The sequence below is a fragment of the Peromyscus leucopus genome, chromosome 1, assembly GCF_004664715.2.
Source record: "Peromyscus leucopus breed LL Stock chromosome 1, UCI_PerLeu_2.1, whole genome shotgun sequence".
Classification (NCBI taxonomy): domain Eukaryota; kingdom Metazoa; phylum Chordata; class Mammalia; order Rodentia; family Cricetidae; genus Peromyscus; species Peromyscus leucopus.
In genome coordinates, this window is record NC_051063.1 from 57,524,220 (window position 1) to 57,547,358 (window position 23,139).

Below are 23,139 nucleotides of genomic sequence, written 5' to 3' on the forward strand. Positions count from 1 at the left end.
GATTTCCTTAGCTTCACCAAGCCATGGTTAATAAATATCAACAGATTAACATAATTTTAGTATGAATATTACTAGACATATTTATAACTAGCATGAATATTACTAGACATATTTATAATTCTTACATTAAAAAGCAAACTCTCTATAGGACTACTTTACAAACTTTAGCAAACATCTAAAAAAGATCTCTTAACAGAACTATTTACATTTTCTTCAAACAAGACAGAGAGTACATGAATCATGAGTCACCACAGTTAAAATTGTAGGCAAACTCAAAACTGTTTCATTTCTGAGATTTGCAAAAGCTCAGAAAAGTCAGTTCTAATAACAGTCTTATAGTTCCCCTGAAAGTTTGAAATCAGAGCCTAATTCAACAGTGGCTCTAGAGTCTTTGTATCCAGCTCCCTTGATTCCAGGATTTGGTAAGTGCTGCAGCCAGGGGGTTGTAACACTTGGGATGATGTTGTACCCCACCAAGCCACCTTCCCCACCAGGTCTTTCTAGCCATTCTGGAGCTTGCGGAAGTGTGCCCAGTGGCAGATGGTCACCAGCTGGGGGAGGGGCAGTCCCTTCACCCAAATTCATTGCAGTTCCCCTGAATCAACTAAGTTCAAACAAACGTTACTGAAACTTCACTCTCAATTACAGCAGCACTTTCAGTTAGCTTTCCCTAGGAGAGCTGCCCTAGGGCGCAGGTGGTTGTCATAGTAACTAAGCTGCTACAGAGCTACTTTCAGAAAGCTTTCTGCACAGCCAGTAAACAGAAACTGCTTGAGTTGGGCTGTTAGCTCTGGTCAGGTGTTTTCAATCCCAGTCCTGAGGCCCAAGCACTCTCAACTGCCTCTCACCCCAGGGGCTCAAGGTTCCTCCTGCTTCTATGAGCCACAGCTCTCAAGCAGCCCTGGCTCCAGGAGGAAACACAGCTGCAATGAGCTGTGGTTTCTCTCACACTATATTACCCTGGGTGTCAGGCTGTTCAATTACGGGGAATATTTGAAGGCCTTGTACCTCTTTCTCTCTGCTAGCTGCCTCCTGAATACTGGCTTGAAGAGAGACACAGCGCTGGTAGCCAGGGTTTATCATGTTATGGGAGGTTTCTAAACCCGGGAAATTATCTGAGGCTTTCCTATTCTGATAGATGACTCGTCAGGTGAGTCTAATTCCGCCCCTACAGAAGGAAGAGAGACCTGGGCAGGAGAGACCTGAAGGGCTTCCAGTTGTTGAGAAAGAGAAGTTATTAAGTTTTTCAAGCCCTTTAGTTCCTCCCTTGCCTCATCCCAAGACTTCTGTTCCTTAAACTCTGCCTCGTGGCCCAAAGGGAGCTGACCCTGATTGAATGATGTAAAAGTGTTCTCATCTAGTGGCACTGTCAGTGGAATGGAGGGTTTTGTCTTACCTGTGTCTGCCTCAGGGAAAAATTCCCCCCACCACTCAAGGCTTAGATCTAAGCTGTCCTGAATTAATGTCCACAGGCCAAAAGCTTCCATGGGAATCTTTTCTGGCCCATATTCCTAATCATATTTTTGCAATTCAACTCTGATTCTCCCCCAGGAGTCTGTGTCCAGAGTCCCATAGTTGGAAAACCAAGGGCACAGTTCCTCTACAAACTCCAAGAACCTCTGTACTTGTTGCAATTCTACCTTAACTCCCCCAGTTTTCAGACTTTCTACAAGTGAATATACAAACATCTGCTTACTATTTCCCTGCCCCATTTCGGCTTTTCTTTCTCAGACTGCTAAGTCCACAGTGACTGCTTGTTCCTGGATGCTGTTTTCAGGTCCAGCACTAGGGAAATTCTACTCTTACCCTAAGTTTCTTCCTACACAATATTACTATACCTAAGCCCTATATTTTTTCCTAATTTAATAGATAGAAATTGAGAGAGACAGAGAGAGACAGAGAGACAGAGAGAGAAACCTAGATGGATACTTGCTACAGCCTTATTTTTCTATGTGCAGTTTTTGCTCCTGAAGAATAAAATATCACCACCTTAACCTTTTCATACAAAACTGGACATGTCCAACTGCTTCCGTAGGGTTTTCCTACTCTCACTTACTTCCTCTGCACCCAAGTAAGTCCCTAGTTCTGGTGCCATCTGTGGGAGGCCAGCTCCCACCTTTTAAAGGGTTCCTATGAGGAGGAGAGAGGAATAAGAAACTTTTAGATAGAAAGATAGCAGAGAGGAGACAGACAGAAACACAGGATAGCTTCAGGAGGGCCTGGATCAAAATCCACTGGTTCCTTCTGTCTCTTCAAAAGGGCTTCTTATAACAATGCCAAGGGGTGGGGCAAAAGACCTCCTCCTTGCTAGATCAAAGCATACTGCACAGCAAGCGTAGATCCTTCCAGAGAAACCCTGTTTCAAAAACAGCAAAACAAACAAAAGCCAAATAAATAAATAAATAAACTTATAAACAGGGCACACAAGGTCCCACTCCTCCCTGAGGATCTATAAGTAGTTAATGGTGGCTGGGTAAGGGAGAGAGACATTTTCTTTGGTAGTATAGGCAGTGGTTCATTATGATACTTCTGTGTATAACTGTTAGTAAATTCATTGGTTCACTTTTTTAAAAGACATGAACATTGAAGGGGGATTAGGGATAGAAGAGGGATGGGAAAGGGAAGGGGCCCGAAAGGGGATAAGAAATGGTAACAGGGATGACTATGATCAAAATACACCATATACCTATATGAAGATGTCATAGTGAAACACATCATTATGTATAATTACTAAATACCAGTAAAAAAAAAAAAAGCTTTTAAAAAGAACATCTAGTACATAATCAGACATACCTTTTTTTTTAAAAATGTCTCAGGTAGCACAAACTGGCCTCAATTTTGAGGATAATCTTGAACTTCTTATCCTCTTGCCCCTACCTTCCCAGTGCTGGTATTACAGAAGTGTGCCACCACACTCCGCTAAACAGTGGTTTCTGTTCCCCAGGGCTGGAAGTATCTGTTTTTCATAATAGCCCTTAAGTAAGGCCAGACCTGGGGTATTGAGGTTCTGACAAACGTGTAAAAGGCTTTACTGTCTGTCTATTCCTGTCTCCTGCTGGTGAGGCCAATAGGGATATTTCTTGTCTAACTTGATTTCTGAGAAGACTTATGACCATCCAATTAGAAGAATTATATTCTTCACTTTTTCAAGCTACTTCTCATATTCCTGGATCATGACCTTCAGTTCACACATGAACTCGGCACAGCTCTGCACATCCTCTTTTCCTTCATTGTCCACAAGGATATTATATTTATCTCTGGGCACAGGAATCTTCAGGGCATTAAACATCTTTTCAAAACCATTTACCAATCTGGCCTTGGCCACATTGGCTTGTAGTAAGCCCAGTCAATCACTGGTGATTTCTCAGAGTAGTCAGCCTAGAGTGGAGGGTCTCATTCCAGATATTCAGGGAGTTTACAATTGTCTTTTGGTTTCAGGGTATGATTCCTCCCAAAGCTACCCAGTGTATGGCTTTTGGGCAAGTTTACATCCTACACATCTTAGGATCCTTTACCAACCACAGCAGAGTGCAGCCTCCAGCCTGTGACCAGCTCTTAAAGGGAACAATATACTATTCTCTGCGGACCTGATGTAACTTGCTTGGTGTTCTCATCTGATTTAGACATAGTACCTGTTTTGTGTTTCTTTAGAACCTCATATGTCTAAATTACAAAACTTTTTACATTGTCATATGAATTACTTATTTCTCTTAGAACTATGGACCTTTTTACTTTGTAGGTTGTTTTATTTCTATAGGCCCATATATGCAAATAATTTATGTTAGTATTTTGTGAGTGAATAAATAAATATAATATTGAATAGTCACATGTAGGCATTACTTGTCATTTTCCATGAAAAATAGTGGAGTATATATTGCTATATTCACAAAAAAATGGACATTCTTAGAGAGATAGCACCATGTAGTGGAGTGTGGGCTCTGGAGAGAGACAGATACAGGTTTGAATCCCAGTGATGCCATTTATCTACCTGTGTGTGAACTTGAACAAATATTTTAACTTAGAGTTTCATGATCCTCTTTATAAAATGTGAATATTCCTGCTTCCTCTTAACTCTTGGCCTGTAGCATGTGCTGAGTAAATGGTAGCCATCATTATTAATTGTAGCCTCTTTTTTAGATCTGTTTGGTGAATTTTACTTATTTAGTTGCCTTACTGTTAGATGTAATCAGCCTGCTTTGTGATACACCCTGTAATTACCAAGGTTCAAAGATTTAAAATTGTTTCAAGAACTTGTTTTGCAAGTATCAAGTACAGAAAATGATTTTAAAATACCATTGCTTGTCTACCATTTAAACATTCTATACTAAACATTTTTTTTGAGACAGAGTTTCTCTGTGTAGCTCTGACTATCCTGGAGCTCGCTCTATAAACCAGGCTGGCTCCAGACTCACAGAGATCCTCCTGCCTGTGCCTCTTATGTGCTGGAATTAAAGGCATGTGCTACCGCTGCCCAGCTCTAGTAATCATTTTTAAATGAAGGATGTGACTATGATATGTAAACTGCAGAACTGTGGTTTCTATTTAATCAACTCTGCTTATAAGCACAAGAAATCCTAGACTTCTTAGTAGTGGGTAAGGGGTTACTTACAGGAACAGAAATTACCCAAAAACAGCTGCATCACCAAGGCCCATCACAGCACGGGGACACCTCACAAAAGCTGGAATCCTGGAGCTCACTGCACAGCCTGCAGGTAGCTCAACTGGTTGGAGAGTGTCCTTACGAGGGGTGTTATCCTAAACCTCTCCCAGGCAACTCAGCTGTTTTCTGTTTCAGGTTGCTCATCTTGTCTAAGAGTGACTTTCAACAGCTTTATTCTTTATGGAGTGTTTCAGTCTCGAATGGAACTGCCACACAACACTCCACCCTTAAGTCCAATCAGAAAGTTGGTTGTGTCCATTTCCATTTGTTCCACACTTGCTCTAGCTGGCACAGCTCACCTGGCACTTCAATAATGAAGCATGCAGGATCCACATTTAAGGAGGGTGTTTGGCCTTAATCCTCCCCAGTATCCCTAGTAGCAACTTCTGGCACTATAAGAGCTAGCTCACGGGGAAAGGGACATTTTGGGCCTAGTCCTAGCTTTATTTCTCCAAATTCTGCAACTGACATGTACAATGTCTTCAGCAATAGGTTCTTCCATTCAGTTCTGGATGCAACCAGCAACCATGGCTCCTCAGCCAACAACCCCTAGGGAGGTAACCAACCCATGGCACTGGGAGTTTCAATCAACCTTATGGTTTTTGGGAGCATCTGTTGCTTCTCTTGGCAAAATATCCTTGTTTACTCTTTGTGAACTAATGCCTCGTGCTCGCTTCTTTAGGTGCACTCACATGTCTCTCCAATGGCTTTCCAATTAGCAAAGCACTGAGAGGTTAGCACTATGTCATATGTATAGCAGAACTTTTCCAGAAGACAGACAGGACAAGGCAACATCTTGAACTACTAACCCATAGTAAATAGTGGGGTTACAAAGATAACCTTGGTGAATCACTCTGAAAGTCTGTTGTCATCTGCTTGAGCATCCCCAAAGTTCACAACTAAGAAGATACTAAAGTCGAAAACAACAAGGTCTAATATAACATGGAAAGGTTCCATCCATTTGTATAAATAGCTTCCTCCACAGATCAAGGTTGGATAGAATAGCAGGGAGAGGAGGCGGTAACTTAATTAGCTCTCTTTACTCCTCAGTCATTCCTGTGAGCCATTACATTTCCATATCCTCGAGTTCTTCCACAGAGCTTCCCTGTATTTTTCCTCCCTTGATGAACTCAGTGGGCCTGACTCAGGCTTCTCAGCTCTATCCAAGGCCAAGGAGGAACTTGGCCCTGTTCACCTCTGCTGTACCTGATGGTTCTCTGTATTCAATATTTGACCCTTGGTTGGCACTGTAGCCATAGCTGTTGTCATTCAGGCTGGGCAAACCATCTCCACCCCTAGCATAACCTTTGCTTTCAGGAAGTGTACCCTACAAAATGTACAAGGATGGGGGATAATTACCTACCCTTGCGACAGGCTTGGTTGTCTTCACCTGTATAGTTCTATTGTTGCTGGAAGTTTCTCTGGTCACATCAAGCCCCAAGGTCCCATGTTTCTCAGGTCCGCTCAGCCCCATGGTTGGGATGAATCTCTCCCACCCAAGTCCTGCAGCTGCTTGGTCCCAAGTAAACACACAGAGGTTTATATTATTTACAAACTGTATGGCCTACGGCTCAGGCTTCTTATTAGCTAGCACTTATAACTTAACTCAACTTATAACTATTAATCTATGTATTGACACTTGTTCCATGGCTTTACCTGTGTCCTATTACATGTTGCTCCTTGGATGGTGGTTTTGTATCTCCCTTTACTCTCTTCTCCTTTCACTCTCTCTTGGATTTTACCACCAGCTCCATCCTGCCCTGCCATAGGCCAGTGCAACTTTATTTATCAGCCAATGGGAGTAACACATATTCACAGCATACAGAAAGACATCCCACAGCATTCTATCATAGATGCCTTTTGCTATCCATAGCCAGGACTACACATTCACTCTTCCCTAACTCATATTTAGTTTTGTCATGTCCCTATTGGCCACTTTTCATGGAGAGGTGCAATACACAAACATCTATCTACTCACACCAGACAGGGAATCCAGAACAGACCCAAGTAAGGATACAGTAAATGTCCAACCTTGGTGAACCAATGAGTTTTATTGGGGTTACTTACAGAAATATGAGCAAAGGGTTATTTACAGGAGCAAAAATGACTCTAAAACAGTCACATCACCAAAGCCTACCCTAACATGAGTGACAGCTCAAAAAAAAAAAAAAAACTGGAAACTTGGAGCTCTTAGCACAGCCTGTAGGCAGCTCAACTGTTTGGAGAGTGTCCTTACCAGGTGGCTCAGTTATCCTAAACCTCTCCCAGGCAGCTCAGCTGGTTTCTGTTTCTTTCAGAATGCTTGCTGGTCTCTGATTTCCCAGGTCACTGTGCTAGTCCGAGGGTGACTCTCAGTAGTCTTTGTCTATTCTTGGGGAGAAAGGAGCCTAGTGCATCTGATCAGTTTCAGGGAATTCCTGGAGCTATTTTGAGTTGTTTTACCTCTGTTTTAAGGAGATCCCCTGTACAATCTTATTCCATGCAGTTTTCGTCTCCAGGAAACTGCTATAGAACATCCATCCTCATGTTTACAAGTCACTTAGTTTACTGACTGCCCATCTCCCCAGCCCTTCCCTTCAGCTTCTTAATACAGATCATCCCAAAGCACATTAGACAGTGAAGACAGAATTACTTTTCTCATCTCCAATCTTAATTACTTCAGCTATGTTCCAAAAAGTAGTTTTGACATTGTAAGTTTATGTTGACCATTGATTCATCTGTCCCTTGAAGTTCATGAAGTAGGTTTCCTGCCTGTGTCAATTCCCAATATTCTATTTTTTTTGTACTTTTCTCATTTTCCAAGTTATTTCTCCGTGGATAGCCATCCAAAAACTGTCCTTAAAATTCACTTTTTAAAAATCCTTCTCTCATGTATTACATCTTGACCTCAGTTTCCTCTCCCTCCACTCCTTCCAGTCCCCCTCTCACTTTTCCCTCTCCCCCAGATCCACTCCTCCTCTGTTTCCCTTCAAAGAAAGGGCAGGCCTCCCAGGGATATCAACCAAATATGGCATAACAAGTTACAGTAAGACTAGGCACAAACCCTCATATCAAGGCTGGACAAGGCAATCCAGTAGGAGGAAAAGGGTCCCAAGTACAGGCAACAGAGTCAAAGACATCCCCCATTCCCACTGAAAGGACCTATGTAGGCACAAGATACTCCAAGATCAAGTTCTCAGCACAAAGGAGATTGATTTGCCCCGGAGGGAAAAGGGGTAGGGAATAAGAGACAAAGACAGGGCTTTGATAGTGACAGCGCTGTCGGCAACTTCCACGCGCTCGCTTCTTTCACTTGCCCTGGCACTCCTGAGAAGATGCCAAAGGCCAAGTTCGCAGCGAGTGGCCGCAGGCGGAGCGGCAGGAGCAGCACTGGGAGCTGAAGAGGGCCAGAGGACTCATGTTCAACACAGGGATTGGGCAGTGCATTTTGAAAAATCCTCTAATTGTAAACAGCATTATTGATAAGGCTGCCTTAAGACCTACTGATGTGGTGCTGGAAGTTGGGCCTGGGACTGGAAACATGACTGTCAAGCTGTTAGAAAAGGCCAAAAAGGTAGTTGCCTGTGAACTTGATCCAAGGCTAGTAGCTGAACTTCACAAAAGAGTTCAGGGCACGCCTCTGGCCAGCAAACTCCAGGTCCTGGTGGGAGATGTATTGAAACTGGATTTGCCGTTCTTTGATGCTTGTGTGGCAAACTTGCCTTATCAGACTTCCTCTCCCTTTGTCTTCAAGTTGTTGCTTCACCGGCCATTTTTCAGATCTGCTATACTTATGTTTCAAAGAGAATTTGCTCTTGGTTTGGTTGCAAAACCTGGAGATAAACTGTACTGTAGACTCTCCATTAATACACAGCTTTTAGCACATGTGGACCATCTAATGAAGGTGGGGAAGAATAACTTCAGACCACCCCCCAAGGTGGAGTCCAGCATTGTAAGGATAGAACCTAAGAATCCGCCACCAACTATCAACTTTCAGGAATGGGATGGCTTAGTAAGGATCACTTTTGTTCAGAAGAACAAGACTCTATCTGCTGCATTCAAATCAAGCGCAGTACAACAGCTGTTGGAAAGAAACTACAGAATTCACTGTTCAGTCCATAATACTGTAATACCAGAAGATTTCAGTATAGCAGATAAAATACAGCAAATCCTAACCAGCACAGGTTTTAGTGAAAAAGGGGCCCGTTCCATGGACATAGATGACTTTATCAGGTTGCTACATGGATTCAATGCAGAAGGTATCCACTTTTCCTAGCCATTTGAAAACATTTTTTTTCAAGACCAAGAAAAAAAAAATGAAATTATAATTCCTTATATTATTATCCTGTATGTTAAAAGTGGTTGATTCTACGTATTTTTTTTTTTGTTTGTTGTTAAGTATTTTAAATATGCTACAAAGGTCAGGGTTCAGTATACATGTAACAGTTTTCAAGTTCAAAAGCTGCAGATATGCACAACCATACACTTAAACTTTCAAACAATTTATTGTATAAAGATGTTACTTTATTCACTGTGTTATGGACTGTGAGGCCTACTTTAGGCCTGCAGCTTACTCTGTCAACTAGTCACAGATTCCCCCAATATTCCTCCTTGTTCACATGTATAGTAAGTTACTTAACATGACTTTCTTTTACATTTCATTCTATGGAATTTCCATGTATTAATGCCTTCTTTGTTAGATGACCTATTGCAACACAGACAACATTACAGTTCTGGGTAAGCTAGAGTCTGCTGCAGTTACACAGTGAAAGCATGTTCTATGTATGACTGACTACCTCTGAAATGCAGAAGCTTAGAAAGAAATTAACTATAAAATCATGTCAAGTCCATTTTCTTAGGGGAGATAAGATCTACAAATTTCAGATTTAGAAAAATCCCAGAGAAGTTTGTAAATCAAATGGGCTTTATTAGTTTTAGTTTTCAGCGTTTTAAAATAACAGCTATTTTCCCACAACTGTAAGCTCTTGGCTGTTCGTTACTTACTCTTGGATAATTAAAATTCTAGTACCTGGTGTTTCTTTTTAAGCTATTTAAAATTTGTCAGATTGAAGATAAATGCTGTTTATATATTTTAATAATTAGCTGTTTTATTTATAAAAAAAAAAAAAGAGACAAAGACAGAAGATAGGACTAGGAAGAAGGGGAAGGGAACAAGGAAGAGGAGGAAGGAATATTTGCCCCAGAGGGACAAAGGACTGCCTCTGAATAGAAAGGAGTCAGATGTGGCCCATAGGCAAATGAGTTTATAATGGGAAAAGGGAAAACTCTGTGTTAGGATGAATTGGTTAATCTTGATTGGGCATGTTAATTCAGGTAGCCAAAAGGGGTTTTTGATTGCTGGACTTCAATACATTTGATCGATGGACCCTTGGTAGTTGGCCTCAGGAGGAGGAAGTGGCCAACTAAGGGAATGGACCTTGGTGGCTAACTTTAGCTAATCTAATGGTTTAGCAAGGCAGAAGAGAGGGAAGGACAAGACCTGCCAGAGCCATGTTTGCCATGTTTAGGCTAGAGCCCTTCACCAGCTGTTAGGAGTCCCACCAGAACACCAAGCTACACAACCATAAAATATATGCAGAGGACCTAACCCAAACCCATAAAGGGTCCATGATTGTTGCTTCTGTCTCTATGAGTCCCTATGAACCCTGCTTAGTTGATTCTGTGGGTTGTGTTCTCACGGTGTCCTTGACCCCTCTAGCTCCTATAATCCTTCCATCCTCTCTCCTGTGGGGTTCCCCTGGTTCCCCCTAGTGTTTGGATATGGGTCTCTACATCTGCTCCCATCAGTTGCTGGATAATGCCTCTCTGATGACAATTGGGCTGGACACCGATTTTACCTTAGCACATTTTACAGGCTGGACAGATTGGAGATCCAAGGTTTTGTGACTGGGTTGATGTCCAAATTCCACCACTGGGAGCCTTGCCTGATTATAGAAGATGGCTAGTTAGGCTCCATATCCCCCATTACTTCTTCGCTAGGGTCACTCTCATAGGTTTCAGGGAATTTCCACTGCACTGTTTCTATATCACCCCTCAATTCCAGTCGTCTCTCCCTCATCCTATGCCTGATCCCTCCTGTTTCCATCCCCACCTAACCCCATTCCACCAGCAAAATCTATTCTATCTCCCCTTCCCAGGGAGATCATGTATCTCCCTTGAGCCCTCCTTGTTACTTAGCCTCTCTGGGTCTGTGGATTGTAGCATGATTATCCTTTACTTAACAGTTAATGTCCACTTATAAGTGAGTACATACCATGTTTGTCTTTTTGAGTCTGGGTTACCTCATTTAGGATTTTTTTTCTAGTTCCATCCATTTGCCTGCAAAATTCATGATGTCATTGTTTTTAACAGCTGAGCAATACTCCATTGCATAAATGTACCACGTTTTCTTTATCCTTTGAGGGACATCTAGGGTTGTTTCCAGTTTCTGGCTATCATGAATAAAGCTGTTATGAACATAATTGAGCAAGTGTCCTTGTGGTAGGATGGAACATCCTATATGCCAAGGAGTAGTATAGCTGGGTCTTGAGGTAGATTCATTCCCAGTTTTCTGAGGAACCATCATATTAATTTCCATAGTGGCTGTACAAGTTTATACTCCCACCAGCAGTGGAGGAGTGTTCTCCTTGATCCACATCCTCTCCAGCATGAGCTGTCACTTGTGTTTTTGATCTTAGCCATTCTAACAGATGTAAGATGGAATCTCAAAGTAGTTTTGATTTGCATTTCTCTGATAGCTAAGAATGTTGAACATTTCTTTAAGCATTTCTCATCCATTTGAGATTCCTCTGTTGATAATTCTGTTTAGATTTGTACCCCAGTTTTTAGTTGGTTTATTTGGTTTTTTGATATTTAGTTTCTTGAGTTCTTTATGTATTTTGGACATTAGCACTCTGCCAGATATGGAGTTGGTAAAAATCTTTTCCCATTCTGTAGGCTGCCATTTTGTCCTATTGATGGTGTCCTTTGCTTTACAGAAGCTTTTCAGTTTCATGAGGTCCCACTTATAATTGTTGATCTTAATGCCCACACAGTGGTATTCTGTTCAGGAAGTTATCTCCTGTGCCAATGTGTTCAAGGATATTCCCAACTTTTTCTTCTCTTAGGTTCAGTGTATCTGGTTTTATGTTAAGGTCTTTGATTCACTTTGACTTGAGTTTTGTACAGGGTGATAGATATGGATCTATTTGCATCCTTCTACATGCTGACTACCAGTTAGACCAGCACCATTTGCTGAAGATGTTTCTTTTTTTCCACTGTGTATTTCTGGCTTCTATCAAAAAATCAGGTGTCCATGGGTGTGCAGCTTTAAATCTGGGTCTTTGATTTAATTTCATTGATCAACCTGTCTGTATGCTAATACTATGCGGTTTTTATGACTATATTTTTGTCGGGTCCCCTGAGACTGGAGTTACAGGCCATTGTGATCTGCCATGTGGGTGTTGGGAATTGAACCCGGGTCCTCTGGAAGAGCAGTCAGTGCTCTTAACCACTAAGCCATCTCTCCAGACCCACAGTTTTTATTATTATAGCCCTGTAGTACAGCTTGAAATCAGGGATGGTGATACCTCTGGAAGTTCTTTTATTATACAGGATTGTTTTAGCTATCCTGGTTTGTTTGTTTGTTTTCATATGAAGTTGAGTATTGTTCTTTCAAGGTCTGTATAGAATTGGGTTGGAATTTTGATGGGAATTGTGTTCAACCTGTAGATTGCTTTTGGTAGGATGGCCATTTTACTATTGTTAATCCTTCTGATCTATGAGAATGGGAGATCTTTCCATCTTCTGATATCTTCTTCAGTTTCTTTCTTCAAGGACTTGAAGTTCTTGTCATACAAGTCTTTCACTTGCTTGGTTAGAGTTACCCCAAGATATTTTATATTATTTGTGGTTATTGTGAAGGATGTTGTCTTCCTGATTTCTTGGTTCTTTTGTCATCTGTATAGAAAGGCTACTGATTTTTTTCTTTTTTCTTTTTTTGGTTTTTCGAGACAGAGTTTCTCTGTAGTTTTGGAGCCTGTCCTGGCTCTCGCTCTGTAGACCAGGCTGGCCTTGAACTCACAGAGATCCTCCTGGCTCTGCCTCCCGAGTGCTGGGATTAAAGGCATGTGTTACCACAGCCCGGCTCTGATTTTTTTCTTTTTAGTTAATCTTGTATCCAGCCACTTCACTATAGGTGTTTGTCAGCTGCAGGAGTTCCCTGGTAGAATTTTTGGGGTCACTTATTGTCTTAGGTTTTCTAGTGCTATGAGGAGACATCATGACCATGGCAACTCTAATGAAGGAAAACATTTGAGACTGGCTTACAGTCTCAGAGGTTCAGTCCATTATTGTCATGGTGGGAAGCAAGGCAGCATGCAAGCAGACATGGTGCTGGAGAGGTAGCTGAGAGTTCTACATCTTGATCTGCAGGCAACAGGAAGTGAATGGTCACACTGGGTGTGGCTTGAGCATGTATGAGAACTCAAAGCCCACTTCCATAGTGACATACTTCCTCCAACAAGGCCACACCTACTCCAATAAGGCCATACCTCCTAATAGTGCTATTTCCCTATAGGCCAAACATTTAAACACATGAGTCTATGGGGGCCATATCTATTCAAACCACCACACTTATGTATACTATCATATCATATGCAAATAACAATACTTTGATTTCTTCCTTTCCAATTTGTATTCTCTTGATCTCCTTCAGTTGTCTTATTGCTTCAGCTAGAACTTCAGGTACTATATTGAGTAGATATGGAGAGAGTGGACAGCCTTGTCTGGTCCTTGATTTTAGTGGAATTGCTTTGAGTTTCTCTCCGTTTTTTTTTTTTTTTTTTTTTTTTTTTTTTTTTTTTTTTTTTTTTTTTTTTTTTTTTTTTTTTTTTTTTAATGTTGGTTGTCGACTTGCTGTAATTGCCTTCATTATGTTAGGTATGTCCTTGTATCCCTGATCTCCCCAAGACATTTATCATGAAGAGGTTTTGGATTTTGTCAAAGGCTTTTTCAGCATCTAATGAGATGATCATGTGGGTTTTTTTTTCTTTAAATTTGTTTATATGGTGGATTACAGTGATTGATTTTCATATGTTGAACCATCCCTGGATCTCTGGGATGAAGCCTACTTGATCATTGTGGATGATCTTTTTGATATGTTCTTGGATTTTATTTGCAAGTATTTTATTGAGCATTGAGGTGTTTTTTCGTTTTGTTTTGTTTTGTTTTTTACATCTATGTTCATGAGGGAAATTGGTCTATAATTCTCATTCTTTGTTGAATCTTTGTGTGGTTTGGGTATCAGGGTGACTGCAGCCTGATAAAATGAATTTGACAATGTTCCTTCTGTTACTATTTTGTGTAATAATTTGAGAAGTATTGGCATTTGCTCTGCTTTGAAAGTTTGGTAGAATTGTGCACTAAAATTGTCTGGCACTGGGTTGTTTTTTTTTTGTTGTTGTTGTTGTTAAGAGAATTTTAATGACTGCTTCTATTTCTTTAGGGGTTATAGGTCTGTTTAAATTGTTTATATGATCTTGATTTAACTTTGGTAAGTAATATCTATTGAGAAAAATTAGCCATTTCTTTTAGATTTTCCAATTTTGTGGAATACAGGTTTTCAGTTTTGTTTTTCCATTTTTTTTTTAAATTTTATTCTTCTCACATTCATTACATCCCAACTGCAGGTTTCCCCTCCCTCAACCCCTCCCAGTCCCTTCCCCCACCTCCCAGAGAACATGTTTTTAAATATGACGTAATGATTCTTTGGATTTCCTCAGTGTCTCTTGTTATGTCCCCCTTTAGTTTCTGATTTTGTTAATTTGGATATCCTCTCTGTGTCTTTTAGTTAGTTTGAATAAGGGTTTGTTAAATTGCTAGTATGTAGGCACTTAGTGCTATGAACTTTCCTCTTAGCACTGCTTTCATTGTGTCCCATAAATTTGAGTGTGTTGTGCATTCATTTTCATTGATTTCTAGGAAGACTTTAATTTCTTCCTTTCTTTCTGCTTTGACCCAGTGTTCATTCAGTAGAGATTTGTTAAGTTTCCATGAGTTTGTAGACCTTCTGTTGTTTCTGTTGTTGATGAAATTCAGCTTTAATCCATGGTGGTCTGATGGGATGCAGGGGTTATTTCAATTTTCTTGTATCTGTTGAAACTTGCTTTGTTACCAAGTATGTGATCAATTTTGGAGAATGTTCCATGAGGTGCTGAGCAGAAGGTGTATTCTTTTGTGTTTGGGTGGAGTGTTCTGTAGATTCTGATAGGCCCATTTGGTTCATAATGTCTGTTAGCTCCATTATTTCTCTGTTTAGTTTTTGTCTGGATGACCTGTCCATTGGTGAGAGTGAGATATTGAAGTCTCTCACTATCCATGTCTGAGGGTCTAAGTGTGATTTAAACTTTAATAGTGTTTCCTTTACAAATGTAGGTGCCCTTGCATTTGGGGCATGGATATTAAGAATTGAAAGATCATTTTGGTAGATTTTTCCTTTCCCGTCTATTTTTATTATTTTTGGTTTGAAGTCTATTTTGTTAGATATTAGAATGACTACACCAACTTGCTTCCATTTGCTTTGAAAATATTTTTCCAACCCTTTACTCTGAGGTAATGTCCATCTTTGATGTTGAAGTGTGTTTCTTGTATGTAGGATGGATCCTGTTTTCACATTTTCTATTCTATTAGTCCGTGTCTTTTTATTGGAGAATTGAGTCCATTGATACTGAGAGATATCAATAACCAATGATGATTATTAATTTGTTATTTTGTTGTTGTTGTTGGTAGTGTGTGTGTGTGTGTGTGTGTGTGTGCGCGCGCGCGCGCGCGCGTGTGCACGCGCTTCCCTTCTTTTGATTTTGCTAGTGTGAGATTATTTCCTGTGTTTTCATGTGTGTAGTTAACCTCCTTGAGTCTGAGTTTTCCTTCTAGTGCCTTCTGTAGGGCTGGATTTGTGGATAGATATTGTTTAAGTTTGACTTTATCATGGAATGTATTATTTCCCCCATCTATGGTGATTGGAAGTTTTTCTGGGTATAGTAGTCTGGGCTGACATCTGTGGTCTCCTGGAGTCTGTGGGATATCTGTTTTGGCCCTTCTAGCTCTTAGAGTCTCCATTGAGAAGTCAGGATAATACTAATAGCTCTGCCTTTATATGTGACTTGGCCTTTTTCCTTTGCAGCTTTTAATACTCTTTCTTTGTTCTGTATGTTTAGTGTTTTGATTAGTATGCAATGAGTGGCCTTTCTATTTTGGTACAATTTGTTGTCTTCTGTATGCTTCTTGTACCTTTATAGGTACATAGGCATGTCCTTCTTCAGGTTAGGAAAATTTTCTTTTTTTTTTTTTTTTTTAGGAAAATTTTCTTATATGATTTTGTAAAATTATTTTCTGGGCCTTTGACCTGGGATTCTTCTCCTTCTATTCCTACTATTCTTAGGTTTAGTCTTTTCATAGTGTCCCAGATTTCCTGGATGTTTTAGGTCAGGAATTTTTTAGATTTAACATTTTCTTTGACCGGTGTATCTATTTTTTCTAATGTATCTTCAATGCCTGAGATTCTCTCTTCCATCTCTTGTATTCTGTTGGTGATGTTTGCTGTAGTGATTGATGATGTCTGTAGTTCCTATTCACTTACCTAGATTTTCCATTTCCAGAATTCCCTGTTTGTATTTTCTTTATTGCTTCTATTTCCAGTTTCAAGTTTTAAACAGTTTTACTCATTTCCTTCAACTGTTTGGTTTTTTCTTGACTTTCTTGAAGGTTTGTTCCTTTTTATCCAAATTTTTATCTTTTCCTCGATGTTTAAAGGGATTTATTAATTTCCTCTTTAAGGACCTTTATCATCTTCATAAAGTTGGTTTTAAGGTTGTTTTCTTATGTTTCAGCTGTGTTGGAATATTCAGGCTTACTGTAGTAGGATAGCTGGGGTCTGGTGGTGACATATTGCCCTGGCTGTTGTCAATAGTATTCTTACACTGGCATCTAGGCATCTTGATTTGAGGTGATTATAGGTCTAGGTGCCAATTTCCTAGTTTGCCTTTGTTGGATGGCTGTTTTCTTCCCTTGGTTTCTGTTTCCTCTCTGGTCTTCTGGCTGGAGTGTCCTGGGGTTGAGTAGGTCAGTCTCCACCCAAGCTGGAGGCTGGACTTCAGATGACTGGGGTGGCCTCTGGTTAAGCAGGGAGTTTCCACCTAAATTGGGGGCTAAAGTTCTGGCAGCCGGTGTGTCCTTTAGTCTAGATGAGGGTCCTCTGGGAGTCAGGATGTGGTAACAAGGAGGGGAGGGCTGATTGGGGGTGGGCTGGGCAGGCACTGGGAGAGTTGAGGGAGGGCATTTACATGGGGTTCTGGCTGCTGGCTTAGCCTCTGGTAGAGCAAGGGCTTCCATTGGAGTTGTGGACTGCGATATCCTGAATATTTACTTTTATAGGAAGAAATGCCTATTTAACTTATTTGTGCTGTTGGGTTTATATATATATGGAGTTACAGACTGTGTTTACTTGTTACAGGTTGATGAAAGTCCTCGAAGTTTGATGACAGACTGTCTGGTTATAAAGCATTTTTTACGAAAAATCATCATAGTTCATCACAAGGTGAAGTTGTTCATTCTTTAAATAGAATCAATTTATCTATAGTTTCTTTAAAACAAAAACAAAACAAAAACCTCACTGAGAAGCCCTGAATGGTCTAGATCTTGTTATGTAGACCAGGCTGGCCTAGAACTCAAAAGTCTGCCTGCCTCTGCCTCCTGAATATGGAATCAAAGGTATGCACCCCCACGCCAGGCTCACCTTGGTTTAATTTTGGTAGATCATGAGCTTTAGGTTTTCTAGTTTAGAAGAACATACATTTTTTTAAAGATAAGACCTAATGATTCTCTAAATTGCATAGGCATTTGTTGTAATAGTTCCCTTTTTAATCTCTAGTTTTATTCATTTGAGTCTTCTCTGTAGCCAGAAGTTTTCCTGTGTCCTGTAGCCACTCAGTCCCAAATAAACACACAGAGGCTTATATTAATTACAAACTGTTTGGTCTATGGCTCAGGCTATTGCTAACTAGCTCGTGGCTTTACCTGTGTTCCATTACATCTTGCTCCCCCAGCGGCCCACAGTGTCTTCCCTTACTCGGCCTTTCTTCTCCCTATATCTTTGCTTGGATTTCCTGCTTGGCTATAACATGTCTTGCCATAGGCCAGACCAGCTTCTTTATTAACCAGTGGTAGCAACACATATTCACAGCATACAGAAAGACCATCCCACAGCACTTCCCCCTTTTCTGTCTAATCAAAAAGGAAGGTTTTCATTTTAACATAGTAAAACTACATATAACAAAACATTATTAAGCAGGAATTATAGTTACAATATCTATTCTATTTGTGTTTGGCAAATTTAAATAAAATATTCTATCATCATCCCATTTTTGCAAGTCTAAAATTTTATATCTAATTTATCTTTTATCATGACTAAGGAAAACTATAACTATCTAATCTTCAACTCCATCAAAGACTCCAGAAGGATACAATATTATCTGGGTAAATAGAAGTTCATTGCAAGCAACTTCCATCATTCTAGAAATGACAGAGAGACATCTGGCTGTCTGGACAGTCATCCAAAGTTCTTTTGTAACATTGGGGCATCTATCTTCAGTCTACTTTTCCATCTATACTTCTCTGTTGGTTCATTTGGCTAGGGCTTTATGTCTTGTTTATCTTCTCAAAGACCCAACTGTGAGGATTTTTTTTGTTTTCATGTGGTTAGTGTCTACCCTGATCATAAGTGACTTCTTTCCTTCTGTTGACATGGAGCTTGTTCTTTCTCTGGATGTGTAAGGCATTTGTTAAGTCACTTGAGATTGTTCCTGATTTCTTAATGGAGTCACTTGGAGCTTTGAACTTCTCTCTTAGGACTACAGTCCCACATATCTCAGTATGTTGTGTTCATTTCCATTTGTCTCTAGGAATGAATGTCTTGATTTCCTTCTTGATTTCTTCAAGGGCCATTCATCATTCAGTAATGTGTTGTCTGCTCTCCATGAGTCTGTATTTCTAGGTTTTTCTTGTAGGTGTGTAGTGTTAGTCCATTGTGATCAGATAGAACATAAGGAATTAGTTCAGTTTTCCTGTATTTGTTAAGATTTTGTGTCCTAACCTATATTGTATTTCAGAGAAAGGGCCATAGGCTGCTCTGTATCTTGCAATTTTGAGTATGGAATATTCTGTAGATTTCTGATAAATTCATTATCTATGATGTCATTTGTACCCACCACTATTGTGCTGGAGTTAATCTGTGACTTTACGTCTAGTTACATTTGTTTCATGAAATGTTGTGCATCTGTATTTGGAGCACACAAGTTTAAGTTGTTATATTCTCCTGACATATTTTTTCCTTAATCAGTGGCCTCGTGTGTCTTTTCTCACTAGTTGTTTGTTTGTTTTTTGTTTTTTCAAGACAGGGTTTCTCTGTGTAGCTTTTGTGCCTTCCCTGGAACTCACTCTGTAGCCCAGGCTGGCTTTGAACTCACAGATATCTGCCTGCTTCTGCCTCCAGAGTGCTGGGATTAAAGGCGTGTGCCACCACCACCCCGACTTTTTCACTAGTTTTTGTTTGAAGTCTGTTTCGTAAGATATTAGAGCAGCAACACCTGTTTGTTTCTAAGTCCATTTACTTGGAACACCTTTTTCTGTCCTTCAACTTAAGGGTGTAGTATCTGTCTTTTGAGATGAAGTTTTTGGAGCCAACAAGTAAATCTTTCCTAGTTTTTGGCCCAATCTACTAGTCTTTTCCTTTTGGGGGGAAATTGAAGCCATTAATATTCAGAGTTATTCATGAGAGATGTGTATTGATTCCTGCCATTTCATTGATTTTGTAGTATTTGTTTTTCCTTTTCTTCTCTTGCTTAACTGTTATTCTGGTGTGGTTTATGCATGTGCGTGCGTGCGTGCGTGTGTGCGTGCGTGCGTGCGTGCGTGTGTCTGGCTGGCTGGCTGGCTATTTGATGGTATTTTCTTCTTCTTTTACCTCTGTCCTTGTTGAATTGTTCCAGTTCCTCCACTTTGTCTTCAAGTGCAGATATTTTGTTCTCTCTACAACACATTATGTTGAAGAGACTTTCCAGAGTTCTTTTATTTGACTTACTGTGGTTTTTTCTATCCAGTGTTTTGGCTTGTTTTCCTTCAGTGTTTCTTTTTGTGGAATCCCTCTTTTATGTCATCCATTGCCGTCCTTATTTCATTCCTCTGTTTGTGTCTTTGAGCACTTATAATCATTCTGTCTGGGATTTCATCTACCTCACTTTCCTTAGACAAGATTTTATAGGATTAGAAATTTTGTAAGCATTATAGTGTCTTAGTTGTTTCTGTTTCTTATGTTACTGCATTGAGGTTTATCATCTGGTGTTATTTCATTGCTTTTTTTTTTTAAATCAGCTATATTGCTTCAGTTGAAGAATTTTCAATTTTCAAGTAGGGTTTGGATGTGATAGAGTTCAGTACATACTTCAGGGAATAATACCTAAGTCCAGCAGCTCAGGGGTGCCTGGCATGAGTTCTGTATTCTTAGGGTATTAACTGGAAGGGCAACCACAGCTCAGCTGCTCTACACTGCTGTGCAAATGCCATTCTAGCCAGTTAACAACAGTGGCCCCTTACTCCATAGAAGTAGAGATAAACAACCAAGAATAGTAGGGATTCTACTCAGATTTTAGTCAATAAAATGAGTTGGGAGCAAGAGAGATTGCTCCATGGTTAAGCACACATTGTTTTCCCTCCAACTTCTAATCTTGTGTGAAATGGTGAGCAGTACGAGCTTTTGCAGGAGGACCTGAGTTCAGTTCCCAGCACTCACATCAGGTGGCTCCTGACCACCTGTAGCCAGCCCCAGGGGATCTGACACCCACTCCGGCCTCTGGTGTCACTGCACCAATATGAACACATACAAATCATTGAAAATGTTAAAGTCAGTTTTCAAAAGATTAGAAGTAGGAGAGGAGGAGAGTGGGAAAGGATCAGAATTAAGGATGAGACTTTGAAATAACCGATGTAGGTAAAGAAGCTGGGAGGGTGAAGTCGGGGTTGTAGATCTGGGAGATTACAGTTAAGATGTGCAATGAGAAGATAAGGGTGAGAGGAAAAGAAATAAGGGGGGGCATAAGAGATGCAGGTGAAGAGCATAGTAAAGTATGCCTCGGGGTAAGCTGGGTGAGACGCATGGACAGTCCTGAAACCAAACTGAACAATACAAACAAGAGCCAAACCATCCCGAGTCATACGTGCAAGTGTGAGAAATAACAGAAAGTAAGAAATAAGAGTCTGTGGAGTGAATTGCTTGCACAACTGTGCTGAGTTGAAAATGAAGTTCTTAGATTCCCTCTGACTCTCGAAGGCTCTGTGTGGTGCTGTGGGGGCTTTGGTCTCCGAAGCTTCAGTGTTAGTGGGTTCCGGCCTGTAGGGGAGGGGAGGTTTTCAGTCCTTTTCTGGTGGTTCCCCGGGGTCCCTGCACTCCACTCAGGCCTATTTTGGTCCAGCAGGTTAGGTGTGTGAAGAGCAACACTTCTCTTGTAGCTTCTGCTACTCTGTGTGTGGACGTTTTTAAATCACTGGCCTGACCAGTGTGAGATCTAACCTTTCATCTGTTGTTTTGCAGCTCAAGTTTAATTTCAGTTTAACGGTGAATGGGATCCATTCTGCAGAGGTCTTTGGGTCTGTAAATGATTTTATGGCTCTGAATGATTTTTAAGCATGATTGCCTGTGTTTACAACAGGTTTACAGTTTGATTTCTTAGTCTAAATTCTCTTTGAAACTAATCCTGAAACCCTCACGTTTTCTTATTCTATATTAACTTTTAACAAATAAATATGTTCCACCTAACCTTACATGTTTCTCCCTTTCGCTGAGGGGAATAAGCTTAAAAGTTGTGGTTTTCCTTTTGGTTTTTGGTTGCTGAATTCCAGTGATCTCTGGGTGGTAGTAGTCATGAGCCAACTAGAGACTGGTTGGAGAGTTGACTTTGTTTTGTTTTGCAGGGCAGAGAATGAACCGACTTTGAGACTGTCCAATGGCATCACTCTTGCTGTGGGCTTTCAGCATTATGTGAGGTAGAAGCTAGAAATGGCCTCCTTGCCTTTTCCTTTCCTCTTCTCTCCCTTTCTCCTCCCTCCAATCCCCCTCCTCTCTTCCTTTCTTGTATTTCTTTTGTTTAGAAGAGACCTGTGTGCGTGTGGGGGAACAAATCAACTACCTTCTTTGTTGGAGAGGATGAGAGCCTAATTCTTTTCATTGTTCTTACCTGACAGCAGCCTCTGACCTACACAGGAAAGTATAGTGTGCCCAGAAGCAGACTCTGAAGTGTCACGGGGCCAGTGTTAGGCCATTTGCTCACAGTCGTCACACAATACTGATCTTTGAGTGATTTTGGAAACATATGCTTAGAACCATAGAATATAATTGTAATGGAGAAAATATGATTTGAGAATAAAAAACTATCAAGAAAGACAACAAAAGCAGGAGCCATGATATAGTCTTTGGAATGCCAATTTTTCTGATCTTATGCAGATAAGATAATGTGGTGGGCGTATGGCTATGTGTATACTGAGCAGTTAAGGAATTTTAAATGCCCATTAAATAATTTCTTGAAGAAAAAGTCAAATTTGTCTCGTATGTTTTTTAATAGTAAGCCAAAGTTGAGTTCCAGTGGGTCACACTGCAGCAGAATCCACCCTGTGCTCGGACATCCAGCAGTGCTGTCCGTCCCTGACAGCACGGCCCACATGGGATCGGTGGGCAGACTGACACTGACTCCAGTTGCTGCCCTGTGCCCCAGCCCCAAGGGCTTCTTCAGCCAACTGAACAGGATTTCTTCAGTTTCCATATCCTTTGGACAGGTTCTATCCAATTGCCTTTGAAGATGAGTTTTTAATTCTAATTTTAGGCAAGTCTTTATATATGAGTTATGTCTCTGTAACCCTGTATGACTGTATAAAGTATAACCCAGTGTGAATGCTAGGCTTGCAGTATTTGCCAAAGAACTGAATACAACAACAGATAGTGAAAGGCAGAGACGACACCAGAAAAAAATGGTTGGAGTCTAGTGTGGTGGGTCTTGTATGCCTTACTAAGTAATGTGACCTGTGTTCTCTATGGTGGGAAAACACTGAAGGATTTGGCAAGAGCCTGTTTGGAGTGCTGTAGGAGAAAAGTAGTGATTACCAAACAAGTGAGTGAAGTGGAGTAAGAGCCAGTAAGTCCTGAGTTCACACTACGTGTGTAGAAAGGCAAGAGTTAATGCTTGAAGAACTTAATATAAGGAAACCAGTGTTCATTGCTGAAGCTGGGAGAGCCTGGGGCAGGAGTGGTTTTGTTTGTTTGTTTGTTTTTACGATGGAGTCTCTTATATTCCAGGCTGGATTCAAACTCAGTAGCTTTGGATTCCCTTAGACTTACAATCCTCTGCCTCCATCTCCCAAGTGCTAGGACTAGAGATGTGAGCCACCACCCCTGGTTT

At 40.6% G+C, this 23,139-nt stretch overlaps 2 protein-coding genes across 2 annotated transcripts in view; both read left to right on the forward strand.

The window, feature by feature from the left end:
- Nucleotides 1–23,139, forward strand: part of C1H11orf80 (chromosome 1 C11orf80 homolog) — a 90,918-nt gene that overhangs the window by 33,551 nt on the left and 34,228 nt on the right. The window contains 4 exon segments of the mRNA XM_028892785.2: nt 17,151–17,234; nt 21,282–21,337; nt 21,662–21,733; nt 22,309–22,504. Of these exon segments, the coding sequence (XP_028748618.1) occupies nt 17,151–17,234; nt 21,282–21,337; nt 21,662–21,733; nt 22,309–22,504 (408 nt within the window).
- Nucleotides 7,730–9,285, forward strand: LOC114709130 (probable dimethyladenosine transferase). Its single transcript, XM_037208319.1, is given in 2 exon segments — nt 7,730–8,011; nt 8,014–9,285. Coding segments are annotated over 2 exon segments (939 nt in total). The 5' UTR covers nt 7,730–7,974; the 3' UTR covers nt 8,916–9,285.